This window comes from Mastigoproctus giganteus, chromosome 5 (genome assembly GCF_048544385.1).
Source record: "Mastigoproctus giganteus isolate SK-2022 chromosome 5, ASM4854438v1, whole genome shotgun sequence".
In the NCBI taxonomy this organism is placed as follows: Eukaryota; Metazoa; Arthropoda; class Arachnida; order Uropygi; family Thelyphonidae; genus Mastigoproctus; species Mastigoproctus giganteus.
In genome coordinates this window covers 225,945,289-225,962,307 of record NC_143579.1, presented here as the reverse complement: position 1 = coordinate 225,962,307, position 17,019 = coordinate 225,945,289, and the positions used below count along the sequence as shown (strand labels likewise).

General features: G+C 36.3%; 1 protein-coding gene across 4 annotated transcripts in view; it reads left to right on the top strand.

Moving 5' to 3' along the window:
- The window catches only part of kermit (PDZ domain-containing protein GIPC-like protein kermit), a 168,550-nt gene that overhangs the window by 139,056 nt on the left and 12,475 nt on the right, over positions 1-17,019 (top strand). For all 4 annotated transcript variants that reach the window (XM_090373764.1, XM_090373762.1, XM_090373760.1 and 1 more), the window contains 2 exons: positions 8,100-8,330; positions 15,814-15,952. In XM_090373764.1, the coding sequence (XP_090229890.1) occupies positions 8,136-8,330; positions 15,814-15,952 (334 nt within the window). In that variant the 5' untranslated portion in view covers positions 8,100-8,135. The remainder of the gene's footprint in view (positions 1-8,099; positions 8,331-15,813; positions 15,953-17,019) is intronic.

Genomic DNA, 17,019 nt, shown 5'->3' with positions numbered 1-17,019 from the left:
AGTACCGCTGGAACAATTTTCGTTCATTTTATCTTAACCGGCCACTGTAATTTCCGCACAGTTCACACCAGGAAACAGGCGAAAGCTTGGAAAGCTCACTGGTAAATAGCAACAAACAATACCGTCTTCCCCCTTTAAAACATCAGGATTAGTGCCTTTAGAAAAACAGCTTGTAAACGGATTAAGAGGGCATTTCGTTATATTATTCGGTAGATTTGAAGACTTGAAACGCGTCATGGATGAGACACTGAGAATACTTTAAAGTGTCCTTGATAAGCTCACAAATTTCACACTCCATGAACGAACTTTGTATGCGCGAAGAAACTGTAACTTTTCCAGTTTCGAAATATATCCTGATTTATCTTGCTTTCTAGCACATTTTCCACTAGAATTCCTCCACTTGAAAGATGAATTGCACCATGGGATATCAGAGTATTTTTATTGTTTCGATTGCGTCTGAAAGTAAATCTGCCAAGCGGATAAAAAAAAAAAAAAAGCTAACACTTTTGAAACCAAGAATAAAAAAAAAAAAAAATTAGAGCTAACACTTTTGTAACCAAGCATTGTCTTTATTGCAGGTGTTGGCAACGTTTTCACGAGAAGTATATACTGTACTTTCCATGAAGGTAGGGAAAACTAGTAACAAGCTTTTGATTGCTTCGACATTACCTCCGTTGGTCTATTGCGCTGACCTTGACCCCTTACAGATAAATAAATGCACATTTCCGCAAACATAAAAACACTGCTAGTGCCATCTGGATCTATACCAGTGAAAAATAAAATAGCCAAACAAACTGTGTTGAAATTTTCCAGCTGCGAGATCAATCACCATGTTATAATCGCCATCTAGCGCCGAATAATAACTTTTTAAACATTTTATTTATTGATAAAGTATATAGCCCAAAGGCTGGTAGGTTACTGGTGTCTTACTACTCTTATATTAAGAAAGCCCTTGCTATTTTTAATATTTTATTTATTTAGTTATTTTATTATACATAATCTTGCAGGATTTTGTATAACAAAATAAGTTGCAGGAGTTTTTCTAGAAGTGGAGTTCTGCAGTAGTATTTAAGAATATCAATCTATAGATAATTAATGCACATGCCTTGATTTTATTACAAGTAAAGCATGAAATTGGTTATCAAACAAGTCACTCATTGGATTGGTCTTATTTATTTTATTATTATTTTTTTTGTGCCAAAATATGTTATTTCCTTATGGTTACAAAGTACATATTTAACTTTTATTGTCGATATCTTCATCATGGATTTGTTAAGGGAAAGTCTTATTTGACAAATTTGATTGGACACTATGATGTGGTTACAAAGGAACTGGATTCAAAAAATAATTTTGATATATACTCAGATTTCAGGAAAGCTTTTGACACTGTTGTGCATGGAAGACTACTGTACCCATTGGAGCAGCATTGTATTAAGGGTAAGTTGCTACACTGGATATAAGGGTGGTTGAGTGGGAGAAGACAGAGTGGTAATCAATGGACATTGCTCTCTGTGGGCTAATGTTATTAGTGGAGTACCCTAGTGTTCAGTGTTGGGCTTCATCAATATCAGTGATATTGATGAAGGCTTAATGTTGAAGTTTGCAGATGATACAAAGGTTGGCAGGGTTAGTAATGGCAGTGTGCTACTGCAACAGGATCTATAAAATTTGGGCAGGTGGGCTGAGAAGTGAGAATCCTGCAATACATGAGCGTAGCACACACAGTTGGTACATTTCTCTGGGGTTATTTCTACCTGCAAAGTACATGCAGTACTTTGCATGCTAAACTTCAGTATAACCCAAGAGAATGTACCAACTGTGTGGTACTAGTTAGGGTGGTAGAAAATTAAAAAAAAAAAACATCTGGTAATAATTGTGCAGTCAGATATGAAGTTTTCTGAGCAATGCAGGCTGCCAGAGCAGGTCATGGGGTATTGTCAGTGATATAAAGGAATTTTGCTAGTAGGGAAAAGGTGATTATCCCTTTTGTATAAGGCAATGGTCAGACCATGTCTGCATACAGGTATGGAGGCCTCATTTTAGGAAAGATGTAGAGTTGCTAGAACGAGTACAGGGAAGGACTGCAAGATTGGTGAGGGGAATGAAGGGGTCTTCTTACCAAGAAAGACTTAAGTTCTGAAAATTGCAGCAGCTTGAGACTAGGCACCTGCAAGGTGATCTGATTGAGTTGTGTAAGGCCTTGAATGGGTTGAGCACGCCAGATTCTTCTGCATGCTCAGATTACAAACCTGAGGGGGCATAAATTCAAATTGAGGAAAGACAGTTGTAGAACAGATGTGCAGAAATTTGCTTTTAGCCAGCTGGTGGTTAATTGCTGGAACAAACTTTCATCTGTTGTTGTGGGAGTTGATAGCTTTAAATAAATTCAAGGAGGAACTGGACAAACTTTTAGAGGGAATGGATGTGCAAAATTTTTTTTTTTGGGCTGATGCTACATAAGGCATATGAAATGAGAAAGAGAGCAGGTAATGAATGACCTCCAACTGCCTGTAGAATTTCTCTCCACTATAGTATTTTATCAATACTGTGGTTCCAGTGTTCGGCATCTGACCTCTTTAAATTGAGGTGCTGAATTTTAAAGTTGTTCAGATTTTGGTGAATATTTTAGTATACCAAGAAATGGTTGAGCAGTTTTAGAGAGCATATTTCAATATATATTAAGCACAAACAACTAAACTCATTTGCATCTGTAAACATTTATATTGGCTCTCTTGCACTTTTATCTGTTTTTGTGGCCAGCACAATTTATTGACTGTATGGAAAGTGCAATGGCTTTATTTCTCACAATAGAACAAACTAGCCTTTATAATGAGTTGCCTAGTATTGCATTTTTTCAACAGATAGCCTTAGCTATGTTACAACTTTGAAAACTGATTTTTGTATACTGCCTATCATCAACTCAGTTGTGTCTGAATGTTGTCACTTGAGGTTACCTATCTGATGACAGACCAGTTAGTCCTAAAACAGACTTCAAAACAGTGTTTTTAAACAAATAGACAATTTACCTTTTGGAGAGGGCATATATTTAAAAGTAGTGCAATATCAGGGGGCTGATATCGGGTGAGTATGGGCTTGGCACACCCAGGGTCCTGAGCTGGATATCATCATTCTTCTCTTTCTTGGTGATTCCCTTCTCTCTCTGGGTAACTCAGGATTTTTTTTTTTTTGTTGCAAAAGCCTTGGGCTTCATTGCACCATATAGCTTATGATCATAATAACAACTCAGCGTAAAGACAACTTTACTCAGCTGTGAGAATTAAAACTATTGCGTCATCTGTGTAAATTTCTGCTCCCTGCAAAAACAGATTATGGCACAAGATGGCCCTACAAGCAACTTAAAGAAATGTCACTCTTTTTAGCATGGATTCTTAAAGACAATCTTAATATCTGGATTGTAAAATGCTGAATTTAAGTAGTTACTATAAATTTTATTTTGTATTGAGTATAATTTTTTTTCTTTTCAATACAGTCTTCATTGTAAAGAGCATGAGAAATTTAAGTGCAAATTCAGTGTTCCGATGGGATTACACAAAGGTTGATGCCATTGAAGGAATAAAAGAGAGGGACTCGTCAAGCACTTGGTTACCTAGCTCAATGCTAGATAGAGCCCATGTTTGGGCATCAGATAACACAACATTCCACCACAGCAGAGATCTCTGGTCCCACAGGAGGTAGTTATAGTCAGTGACTATTGTCAGGGAAATATGTTGTGCAAAAAGGGCAGGTGGAATAGGTCCAGTCTACCAGAGACTAAATTTATTGACATTATAGAAAATTTATCTTTTAAGGTGACATTGGTACTAACGATACTATCAATAGAAGATCTGAGGATTTATTTAATAAGTACAGGACAAATTTGAAAAAAAGTTGCAAGTTGAGGATTAAATTTTAGTGTCTGCATTTCTGCCCAGACATATGAGGGAGTACATGAGAGCTTTGTTCATCAATTCAGCAGCCTTGGAGAGACTGTGCAAGGGTCATGGGGTAGAATTTTTCTCAGTGTGTTCTGTGTTTGTTAAGAGGAGATGTTTTACAGAGATGAGATACACTTAAATAAACGGGATGCAAGAATATTCACTTATGCTATTGAGGCAGTGTTAGGCATGTCAGAAAACTGCTAGCCTGGAGGGGATATACAGACTGCACTAAGTGTGCGAGTTAAATTTTGCTTTAAAATCAGAAAAACTGTAAATAGAACATTTGACCTTAAAATAACATGTGGGGACAGACTCAGCAGGGCTATACACAAGTTTTTGACTGGCATCATAGGTTCAAAGAGAATAGGCTTGTCAAAGGTGATCTGTGATCTCGACAGCCCTCAACTTCAACATATAATTAAATCATGTCTCAACTGTAAAATTTCATAAAAAAACAACAAGATTAACTGTTTGTGAAATCACTGAAGAAACTTGTATTTCTTTTAGATCCTGCTTCAATTTTAATGAAAACTTTGAACATGAGGAGCATTTCTGCGAAGTTTATTTACAATGCCACACTGGTAGGAAAGTCAAAAACTGGGGTCTGGAAAGAAGCACAGATTTAAATCCTTGGAATAACAGAAGGGGTGATCCCATGAAGCTTACCTTTTGTGCAATGCATTATAGACATTTAGAATAAATTACCTGCCAAGATAGTCAAGGCAGAGTTTTGTAACATTCAATGAAAAATTGAATAGTCACTTTTGGCAATGAGGAAAATATACATGATCAGGAATTTTCCTTGCACTATTTAGCCATTCTAATGGTAATACCAAAAGGTTGTGGCTGTGTAAAAAATGTGCAGGATTGCATACACTGTTTTAACATTTTCAATATTCTCATTTAAGTTAAGCTTTATTTTGTATGTTTTAACTAAGAAATAAAATTTTTCTTAAGTTGTTGGTGAATATGTGGTTAACAAAATAGAATAAAAAGAAAGTGGGGAATAAAATTGACATCTTTTCGCTCTGAATTTCATTGGAAAACTATTCTGTTCACTCTAGAACTAAGTAACTTGCAATGCTTTTCAAGATAATTTTTTTTGTGTCGGTTTTTGTATCGAAGATTCAAGAAATCTCTTTTGGATAAAGCAAAATGTGTTATAAAATTGGCGATATCTTGTATATGATTTTGCATAGCTGCTGGCAGGCCAATAAATAAAGATAATTTGATTTTAAACATGTTTACTTACTTTGAACCTTAAATATGTCTGTCTGTCATGTACTGTATTCCATATTTAATTTATTCAGTGTATTTTATTGTTCCTCAAAAATGTAGGATAGCACATTTTCAGAGTGTAGCATGTGTTGAAGTGCTTAATTTCTTTCCTAAGTCATCATTATTTGTGCTCCATTGAAGCAATGCCTTTCTGGGTTCTGTTTACTGTATTACTTCATCAGTACCACTGTTATTATTTGAGAGTGTAAAAACAAGTTAATGACTTGAAGTCATTAACCATGCAGACTAGTATATAACAGGGAATAACTAAGGATTATATGCCTACAGTAGCAATGAGTCAGATGTTAGTCAGTTTTGTATCTTGCATAAACATAATTTCAAAGAAAATGTAACATTGGTCTTAGGGGATTTTCATCAGGACCAATAAAAACATAAACATGTGTATAAATAATGAAAGATATAAAATTAATGGCATAATAAAATCAAAAGTTTCACAGTATTAAAAATAATTTTAAATTAGTAAAATACAGTGGATATGTTATCATAATTAAATGTATATATTTGAATACTAATTTCTTACAAATTCTGGAAAGAATTGTTGCATACTCTACATTTTGTACACTTGCTCACTAGGCAAAATGACAGTGGCAGTCTTTTTTTTTTTTTTTAGAGCTGCCATATTTCAAATCTTAGTTCTAAGATGGGAGAATTCAAAATCTGGACAAAACCAAGACTTTTTTTTATAAATGTATTTAATCCAAGGCAGTGTTTATATAGTTTAATTTATTAAACATCTTTATTATCATGGTTAGTGTTTAGTTATGAATTTATAAATAAATATGAAGTCAGAAAGCAAAATTTTTGACTAGCATGCCCCATCCAGACTCATAATAATAAATACCATTGTATATGTTAAGCTTAAAAAAGTTTGACTATCAAGACAGGACCAGATTTAGGCATAAGTCATTGCTTGGGCATCACACTCTTGAGGTGGGTGGAGGGGCTTGTTTTTCCTTTCTTCAGTATAAATGTTTGTAATTATATGTGAGATGTGGCAATAAAGTTCCTGGACTGGTGCTGTTGTCATTTTCAATGACTATTTAAGATATAAATGGTCATTGAAGCGCAGTCCAGGTACTTTATTGCCACACCCCATATGTGGACAGGTTCGATGAGTTTAAAGAAGAACAGAAGTAGTATGTTGTAGTTCAAGCTTTCTCCAACAGAGATAATCCAGTAGGCTGACAGGTTGCAAGTAACCAGTTTAACTAAGAAATAAAAATTTTTCTTAAGTTGTTGGTGAATATGTGGTTAACAAAATAGAATAAAAAGGAGCAAAAAACAAATATCAAATTTTGCTTTAAACTGGGAAAATCTGCAACAGAAATATATTAAAAATTGTTTATGGTGATGAAACATTAAGTTGTACTAGTGTGTTTGAATGATATGAGTGGATCAAAGATGGATGTGAGGATGTTTGCAACGACCCAAGAAGTGGGTATCCGTCAACCTCTCAAAATGAGGACCCATTTGCAAAATTACAGTAAATTGTGCTAAGAGATCATTGTTTGATCTTCATAGAACGAATATTCATAGTTGGATATGAATAAAGAGATGATTCATTAAATTCTGCATGAAGATCTGTGCAAGATTTGTGCCACATAGCCAATCAGTGAGCAGAAGCAACAGAGAGTGTCATTGTGCAAAGACTTCATCCAGGAATTTAGGATGACACTCATCCAGTGGTAATACCATTCAATATCTTGATATTGGACTTTTCAACAAAACTTTTTGGGCCTTGATTATTTTGAAGTCTACTATGTGCTCTGATGCTTTGTCTCTGTGTTGTACTGAAACACCCAACATTCATCTCCAGTGACAACACAGTTGAGGAAATTAGGATTGTCAAGACAATCTAGTCAAGTCACTGGAGATAAGTGTTGGGTGTTTCAGTACAACACAAAGACAAATCATCAGAGCACACAGTGGACTTCAAAATCAAGGCCCCAAAAAGTTTTGAGAAGTCCAATATCAAGATGGTGCTGACCATATTTTTTAATGACTGATGTGATTCACAAGGAATTGTACTTGAAGGGGAAAAAGTCAATGCTGAGTTCTACATATGGATGCTTCAGACTATTGTAGTGCATTTCCCAGGTGAGGCTACAATTTCGAAAGAAAGGTAGCTGGTTCTTGTTACACAATGCCCTCATTCATTTCGCACTTGTTGACCTTGACATTCTGAAGAAACATGGTATTGTACAGATCAATTACACACCCTAGTCTTCTGATCTCGCACCAGCAGACTTCTTTCTCTCTACCAGGGTGAAAACTGCCTTCAAAGGAAAGAGATTTCAGAATGTTGAGAACATCAAGAAAAATGTAACTGCCAAACTAAACATCATGTCATTGGATATTTTTACTAACTCTTTTCAGAAACCTTTAGAACAGTGTAATAAGTGCATTTGGTCAGGTGGTGATTACTTTGAATTAAAATAAAACCATTTTTGAGCTCCTTTACTTTGTGTTTTTTTTATTGCACCAGTCCAGAAACTTTATTGCCATAGTTTTATTTTGGGACCTCATCGTGTCTAAATTCATTCCCATTATCAGATGCTTTTAACACGTAAATTAAATTTTGGACAACATTTAAAAATCTCATCTGAATATTTTCACAAAGCCAAAAAACAGGAACATGTCCAGGAAATTTTAACATATGGTAACGATAGTCTTTCAGAAGTTTTCAAGGAAGAATGCTTTATTTCAAAAATATTAACGGCAATTTTCAGTCAGCAAACAAAGATTTCAGATATGTAGTGCATTATACCTTATTTTGAAAATTGTATAAAGTCTAACATACAAGATTTAATGTATTATTAGGTCTTAATATTTAAAATAAGTATATTATTTTTTTATTTTCAGATCTTATTTTGCACCCTAAATACCCACAAACCAGACATGACAAAATTATTAGGTGGCCAGATAGGACTTGAAGACTTTATATTTGTACACAGGAAAGGACAGCCAAAAGAAGTGGAAATTTCAAAGACTGATGATGCCTTAGGACTTACTATAACTGATAATGGTGCTGGCTATGCTTTTATCAAAAGAATTAAAGAAAACAGTCTAATAGACCATATTGGTTTTATAGAGGTAGCAATAATTTTATTACTTCTTTTAATTTATAATATAAAAATGAGTGAGTGATCACATTTGAAATAAAACTTTATGGGTTCTTTTGTAATAATTTTCTTTCATCAATCACAGAAATTCTTGTTATAGTTTTGGTACAGCATACTATCATCTGTTAATGTGAACTTTACCGTTCACATTAACATTGATATTTATTACTTAAAGCGGCCCCTGGCAACCCCTGCTGTCAGCTACACATAATTTACTCCCTCTCCTGTTGGCCCAGGAGAGAAAAAACCTGCCACGACTAAAAAAGACTGATATAAACAAATTACATAAAAATAAATATACATATAATTAAATTTCAGACAAAGTCCAAACTTCATTGGAAAGAGCTGCATCTGTTCGTAGTCTGTTGTTGGAAAGCCTGGAGTTGCCGAGAGCAGAAATTCCAGCGCAAGGAGCTGGAGTGGATGTAGCAGACTCAAGCCTCCACGATTTCAGAGAACTCTAGGTAATTCGGCATACACCATACTGCATTACAATTTTCCAGTCACAACCTGCAAAGCTGGGGTCGACACAGTTCTGCATGCCTTGCAGAACATAAGGAGCATTACTCTTTGAATGGAACTGAGCTTTCTAGTAAATACTTTTCCACTTACACGCTCAAACCAAATTGGTGCACCATACATTACCACGGGGATGGTAACCTACGTATACTACAGATTAATGCTCAGAGATCAAGATCGGTGACTGATGAAGTTAGACTAGTGTGCAGCAGAGAGAATATTGATATAGCCTGCATACAGGAACCATACTTAGTGAAAGGTCGGCCTACAGGACATCTACTTTCAGCATGTGTACTCGGTGCAGATGAACCAGACTTAAGAGCTGCAATTGTAGTGTTAAATAAGGACATAGTTATTACTGTTATAAATTCGTTGTGCTTTTCACAGATGGTGTGCATAGGGGTGGAGTCACATCTTGCATCATTCTATCTATGTTGTATGTATTGTCATCACTCAACAGACATTAATTTCTGCATCAGGTACATGGAACTGGTTCAAAATTACTTGGGTAGTAATTCAGTTCACATTAACAGATGATAGTTCTACTGAAAACTTCAGTTTCAACTGTTGATGTTTAATTCAAATATTTTAGCCAGCAAACCAAAAAACTTAGTGCACCTCTCTTTTAAGGTTCTTATTATAAATTATTAAACTTTCCTAAATTAATAACTTCAGCATTTTTAGTCTGCTGCATTCTTCATTATTTTAAGTCCACTTTATTTTTCCCATTTGCAGTCCAGTATGATGATTCAGAAAGGTAAGTGTCATAAAGAAATAAGGTTTTTGTCATTTTTTTCACCTGAAAATTCTAGCAACACTTCAGCTTCATAACCATTATCCAATATTTAGTATCATCAGTGCTTTTTTTTTTTTTTGTGACGGTACGCAACGGTACAGCGTACCGGCACCTTTATTAACAGTAACGTGTGACATTTGGATACAATGCACTTTGAAATTTGTAATATTCCGTAAACTTTTTTCACATGTTTATCTACTATTCAAATAAGCTTAAAATTATTTAACTAAATTTACATTTTTCACTGTCTATTGTTAAGATATTTTCTACATAAAACTGTATAACCATTTTCATAATTCTAAATTACTCAGTCGGACCTCTGTTTAATTATTTTGAATTCCCCTTGGAAGTTACATTTAAAATAGTTTCTGTTGAGCGAGAAAATTTTCATATAGCGAACGGATTAGGAGGGATTTAACTCAGTACACCCTGTTCGCATTTCTGGCCTTCGGGCAATTAGTGCTGCTGCACAAATTAAGAGAGCTGAAGGGATTACTATTCTACAACTTAGTGGTACCTGGTAAAAACTATCCGACCACCCGTCCCACATATGGAGAAGTAGTAGTAGTAGTGGCACTTGATGCAAGAAAGCAAGTGTAGGAGCTTATGCAGCATCAGCCAAAAAAAAAAAAAAAAAAAATCACACCATACCCTCCAAATGCCTGTCCAGTTCCTCCTTAAATTTATTTAACCTATCAACTTCCACAACGACAGATGGAAGTTTGTTCCAGCAATTAACCACCCGCTGGCTAAAGGCAAATTTCCGCACATCTATTCTATATCTATCCTTTCTTAATTTGAACTTATGTCCCCGTAGGTTCGTATTCTGAACAAGTGGGAGGATCCCATCAGAATTCAGCGTGCTCAACCCATTCAAGGCCTTATAGACCTCAATCAGATCACCGCGCAGGTGCCTAGTCTCCAGCCACTGCAATTTGCAGAACTTAAGCCTCTCTTGGTAAGAGGATCCCTTCATTCCCCTCACCAATCGTGTTGCTCTTCTCTGTACACGCTCAAGCAAATCTACATCCTTCCTAAAATGAGGCCTCCAGACCTGTACGCAGTACTCAAGGCGTGGTCTGACCATTGCCTTATACAGAGGGACAATCACCTCCTTTTCCCTGCTAGCAAAATTCCTATATATCATTGACAAAACCCCATGACCTGCCCTAGCAGCCTGTCTACATTGCTCAGAAAACTTCATATCTGACTGCACAATTACTCCCAGGTCTTTTTCATTTTCTACCACCTTAAGTGTAGTACCACACAGTTGGTACGTTTCTCTGGGGTTACTTCTACCCATATGCAGTACTTTGCATTTGTCAAGGTTAAACTTCAGTTGCCGCTTCTTAGCCCATCTGCCCAAATTATCTAGATCCTGTTGCAATAGCACACTGCCATTAACAACCCTGCCAACCTTCGTGTCATCTGCAAACTTCGACATTAAGCCTGATATACCTTCATCAATATCATTGATAAATATACAAAACAACAGTGGCCCCAACACCGAACCCTGTGGGACTCCACTAATAACATTAGTCCACGAAGAGCAGCACCCATTGATTACCACCCTCTGTCTTCTCCCACTTAACCATCCTTTTATCCATTGTAGCAACTTACCCTTAATACCATTCTGCTCCAATTTGTACAGTAGTCTTCCATGCGCAACAGTGTCAAAAGCTTTCCTGAAATCCAAGTATATGATATCAAAATTATTTTTTGCATCCAGTTCCTTTGTGACCACATCATAATAACCAATCAAATTTGTCAGACAAGACTTTCCCTTAACAAACCCATGCTGTGTCTGAATTATTGCTGCAGTCTTGTCTAGATGATCCTGCAATGCATCTTTAACCAGTGACTCCATTATTTTACCCGGAACAGAAGTTAAACTAACTGGTCTGTAATTATTCGTGTCACCCTTCGAACCTCCTTTGTTGTTGTTATTTGGTTTTTAGGAGCATTAGCAACTAAGGCCATATTGCTCCGGGATATGCGGTGGTCATTCCCTGAATGACCTTTCCGCATCCTCCGTATTTGGTGGTGACGGGCTCGAACCCCGGTCTAATCAAGAAGCGTGTGCTACGCACTGCTGCTCCTTCCCACCTGGCTACGGAGGCGCCCACCTCCTTTGTGAATTGGGGATACATTTGCACATCTCCAGTCCGTGGGAACCTCCCCTGAATCCAAGGATGCTCTCATAATTATGGCTAAGGGTTTGCTTAGTTGCTTTGCCGCCTCCTTTAATATAACTGGATAGATCCCATCCGCCCCAGGTGCCTTTCTTATGTTTAACTTCAACAATTTCTCCTCCACTTTGCTCTCAGTTATTACAAAATCATTAAGCACACTGCTACAATTTGATAACCTTCTTCCATTTTCAAACTGTAATGATTCCTCACGTGTGAATGTAGATGCAAAATACTCATTCAGTTTGTTTGCTATCTGAGCAGGATCATCAACAGTCGAACCATCGATGTCAAGTGGACCAATCATATTCAGCCCCTTCCTTTTAGAGTTTATATAAGTAAAGAAATCCTTGCTGTTTTTCTTAGCATCTTTTGCCAAAGATTTCTCGTAATCCGCCTTTGCCTGCCGAACCTCCTTTGTGACCTGATTACAGACTAGCTTATATCTGCTACAGGCTTCTGCGTCGCCTGATAATTTATATGCATCCCATGCATTTTTCTTCTCTGTCACGAGTCTCATTAGTTCATTTGATAACCATTTAGGCCTAAACCTTGAACAATATTTCTTCATCGGTATGAAAAGTCTAGTAGCTTCCACGATTAATTCCTTGAATGCTTCCCACTTTGAATTTACTGTTTGTAACATCGTCAGTCGATCCCACTGTACAGAATTTAAAAACTGTCTGAGACCACTGTACTCCCCTTTATGGAAGCAAAAACCCTTTCCTTTACCCCTGACGGTAGTTACCTCTTTGAGTAAATCCCACTTCAGCACACTGTGATCACTGCCACCTAGTGGTTCCTTTATCTGCAAATTCTTAATACACGAATGATCACTGCTGATAACCAGATCAAGAGTGTTACTTTCTCTGGTTGCCTCTCGAGCATGCTGCTGCAGAAAACAATCATCCAATAAATCCACAAAAGTCTGACTAGTGTGTGAGTGACCAACCCACAAGTTCCAGTCAATATCTGGGAAGTTAAAATCCCCCATTATAAGACATTCTGATTTACTGGCCCACTCTATTTCTCTGTACAATTGTTCATTGTACTCATTCGAGTCATTAGGCCTATAACACACTCCTACTCTTATTTTTGCTTTTGCAGTGCTTATGTCACACCAAACTGACTCAACAGTGCACTGTCCATCTATATCAACTGGATGCACTTCTTTTGATTTTATGTTTTTCTTAATTAACAGCATAACACCTCCTCCCTTTCTGTCCTGTCTATCCTTTCAGTACACATTGTACTCCCCAAATTCCAGTTCTGCATTCCTTATATCTTTGTGACACCACGTCTCTATTATCCCAACAATATCCGCCTTTGATGTCTTGACCAACACTTCAAATTCATCAAATTTATTTACTATACTTCTAGCATTGGTATACATGCAAGCATACATGCTCCTGTGCCTATTCCTTGTTACTCTAACACATCCCATATACCTAACTATTCCATGATGACTGCCATCCGTCCCTGAAACCCCCAACACCCCTCGCTCCAGTCGCGCTGGTCTGCAGTGGTGTCCAAACATTTCCTGTACAGGGCCATATTCAAAAAAATTCAAAGTTAGATTTCTTTAGTGTGTTACATTTTCGATATCTTGTTGCATGTAAAAGTAAAATTGAAAATATTCGAAAATTTTATTAAGTGCAATACTGAACAAAACATTTAATGAGAAATTTTTTGATAATTAACAAAATTTAAAATGCTGTTTTAGTTCACTTTCCGGGCGGGTTGAACACCACTGTGAATCAACTGTAAGCACCCCATTCGAGAATTAGGAGCACCTGATTTTCTTTTACACCGACAAATAATCATCTGTTGTTTCGTAGAAGTGCGTTATCGACATTTTTCCATAAATTTTCCCTATCTCTGTTTACATGGTCAAGTACCTGAATATCCAAATGACACAGACATTTCAGACAGTTTAAAAAAAAAAGAAAAGAAAAGAAAAAATTCAAATTTAAGAACAACTTACAATACTGATGATGAGAGAAGGAAAACGAGGACAACGAAGGTATTAAACCTTCTAAGCATGAATTGCTGGCATTTGGTGAAAATGAAGTTAGAAAATTGTCAATTAGGTTACAGTTAAATGCAATTCGTGGGTACTTAATTGAAAAGATGGTTTTGGAAGAATTTGATGGACGCTCTGAGTAAGATTCCAATTTCATCAAGTGAATGTGAACGAGGATTTTCACAAATGAATCTGATTGTCAGCCCAACCAGAGCTTCGTTGATGACAAAAACAGTTTCTTCACTACCGTTTCTTAAAATTGTATGCCCACCGCTGACCCACTTCGATCCAGCAAAATACGTCGATTCGTGGCTGCTTCGGAAACATCATTCAGCAACCGACACACACAAAGAGGAAGAAAAGAAGTCGACATGGGGTGTCGGATAAAAACTTAATAAAAATTTGGAATATTCTACAAAAACTTTATTATAAAATTATTTTTACTTATTAGTGTTAGGGGCCATAGTCTAACGAAGGACCCATAAAATGTCACTCGGTTGTCTGCCTGTCCATCCGTCTGTCACAGCATTGTATCTCTGGAACCACTCAACCTATTGACTAGAAATTTTGCATGGGTTTGCACACCAAGTGGGCCAACATAATGCCATATTGATCATTGTTGATAAAAATTTGTCTCAGAAATGGAGAGGGGTTACCGTTGAAAATTAAAAATGGCGGCGCCAGACAGGAAAATGTGAGTAATTTTCATGTCCCCCTCTAGTTCCATTGCTAATGGAGCTAAAAATTTAAAAATCACATGAGCTAAGCATTATTTGATGCTTATCAAGGGAAAGCTACTCTGATTGAAATCTATCATTTATAATTATAAATTATATTTGTGTTAAAATTAAAAAAAAAAAAAAAATTTTATTGCACTTCTATAGTGCGCTTCTTTGTACTAAGTAACTCTCCTTTTGGTGACAAAAAGATTGCTAAATAGTTAGATAATAATTCTGTAAAGGTCATTTATAAATTTTTGACTAGAAGTATTTTTTAACAATTTTCAAAGCTGGAGTTGCCCCGGAAAGGAGGTACTCGGAGAGCCAGTGTTGCGGCAGTGGTGGCGGTGGAGAGGCTCCTGCGTGGAGTCTTGCACGGCCCTCACCTGCCAGTCGCTTCTCCAGGAAGAAGTTGGAGTCGCTTCTCCCACCCTTGGCATTCACAACAACAACTGGAAAGACTCAAATAGACAACATTTAGCAGGGTTTCCATAGCCCAGTGGTCAGGAGCAGGAGTGCAGTAGCACACACTCCTTGAGTAGACCAGGGTTCAAGCCCCTGACTGCTAAATACGATCGATCTGCCAACCCGCACTGGACCAGTGTGGCAGATTATGGTCCATTTCCCTCAATGTGAATTGTTGAGGAGGCTTCCATCCTGCAGTGGGTTGATAATGGCTGCAGTTTACCTTTTTTTTTTTTTTTTTTTTTTTTAGACAAAGTTTTCGTTATTTCCTATGTTTTAGACCAAGCTGGGGTACTAGAAACTTTTTTTTTTTTTCAGTTACCATAAAGCTCTCTATTTGAGATACTACACTTATGACCATTTGTGTCATCCTTAGCACCCGGCACTCAGTAGTTGACCGATTTATTTATTTATTTTATTCACATTTTACTTATTTTTCTATATATACTTGAATAATTAATTTATACTTAATAAACTGTGTTAATATACTAAATTTGTTGTTCTTATTCCAAAAGCATTACTACGAAAGTAACAATATCAAGAAAAAAACAATTTTAGAGCACTTATCATATCTTTTTAATTTTCAATTATTCCTAATAGCAAAGAATGAGTACCGGCACCTATTTTTTTACAAAAAAAGCACTGCGTAGCATCAATTAAATAAGCAGTACTGTTATCAAATTAATAATACTTTAGTTCAGATTCAATTTTTTTTATTTAATAAGTGTTTTATTTAATTATAGGTGGGAGATCATATTGAGAAAATTAATGACCAGAGTATGGTTGGATTTAGACATTTTGAAGTGGCCAAAGTACTACGTGAAATACCTAAAGGAACAACGTTTACATTGAGACTTGTTGAACCTCTTAAAGCAGGATTTTGTAAGTTATTATATTTATTATTATCCAAATTTTATTCTGCCCATTTCCAGTTAACTGCTAACCAAAAAAAAAAAAAAGTCTCATCTTTACTATAGCTCTTAACCAGGCAAGAATTTTTTTTAAAAGTGTGAACTCTATTGACATTAACTAGATGAACCACTTTGTCTAAAAATACAGTGGTCCACTAGAAAATGCCTTGATGTGCTTATTTACACCCCTATTCTTTAACTGGCCTCTATAGCCCAGTGGTCAGGAGTGGGAGTTCAACCATTATCAGTCCACTGCAGGCTTTCATCCTGCAGTGGACTGATAATGGTTGCAGTTTACCTTTTTTTTTTTTTTTTTCTTCTTCTTCTTTAGCCTTAATACCATCATCTGTATGAATTTCAAAACTGTTCTTTGGCTCTTATAAAATGCTATTTTCTTTTTTATAAAAATTCACAAAATATTTTAGTATTAAAATAATGCAGGAAAGTAAGCTCGTAACAGCATCAGCAAAAAAAACCCAAACCAGTCTTTCATTTTTCACTACCCTGAGCATAGTACCACACAGTTTATATGTTAATCTGAGATTACTGTTGCCCAAATGCATTACCTTTCATTTGTCAATATCAGTAGTGACAAATGATGCACGAAAGCAAGCTTTTAAAACATCAGCCAAAAAAGGGGGTGGGGGACCCTTCCCACCTTTACATTTATTTGTTAAAACTGCTCACCTCCACAACAAAAGATAGAAGTTTGTTCCAACACTTAACCATCTCCTGGCGGAAGGCAAACTTCTGCACATTTATTCTGCAATCATCCTTCCTCAGTTTGAATTTATGCACTCTCATGTGTATAGTCTCAGCAAGAGGAAGAATACCATCAGCATTGAACTTGCTCAATCCATTCAAATGCCTTTAAAACCTCAATCAGATCACATCAGTGTGTAGTCTCAAGATGCTGTAATTTACAGAACTTTTGCCTTTTTGGTAAGATCACCAATGTTAAACTTAAACTGCCATTTCTCAGCCCATCTGCCTAATTTTTTAAAATCTTTTTGCAGTTTTTTACCTTGATTACTGTCA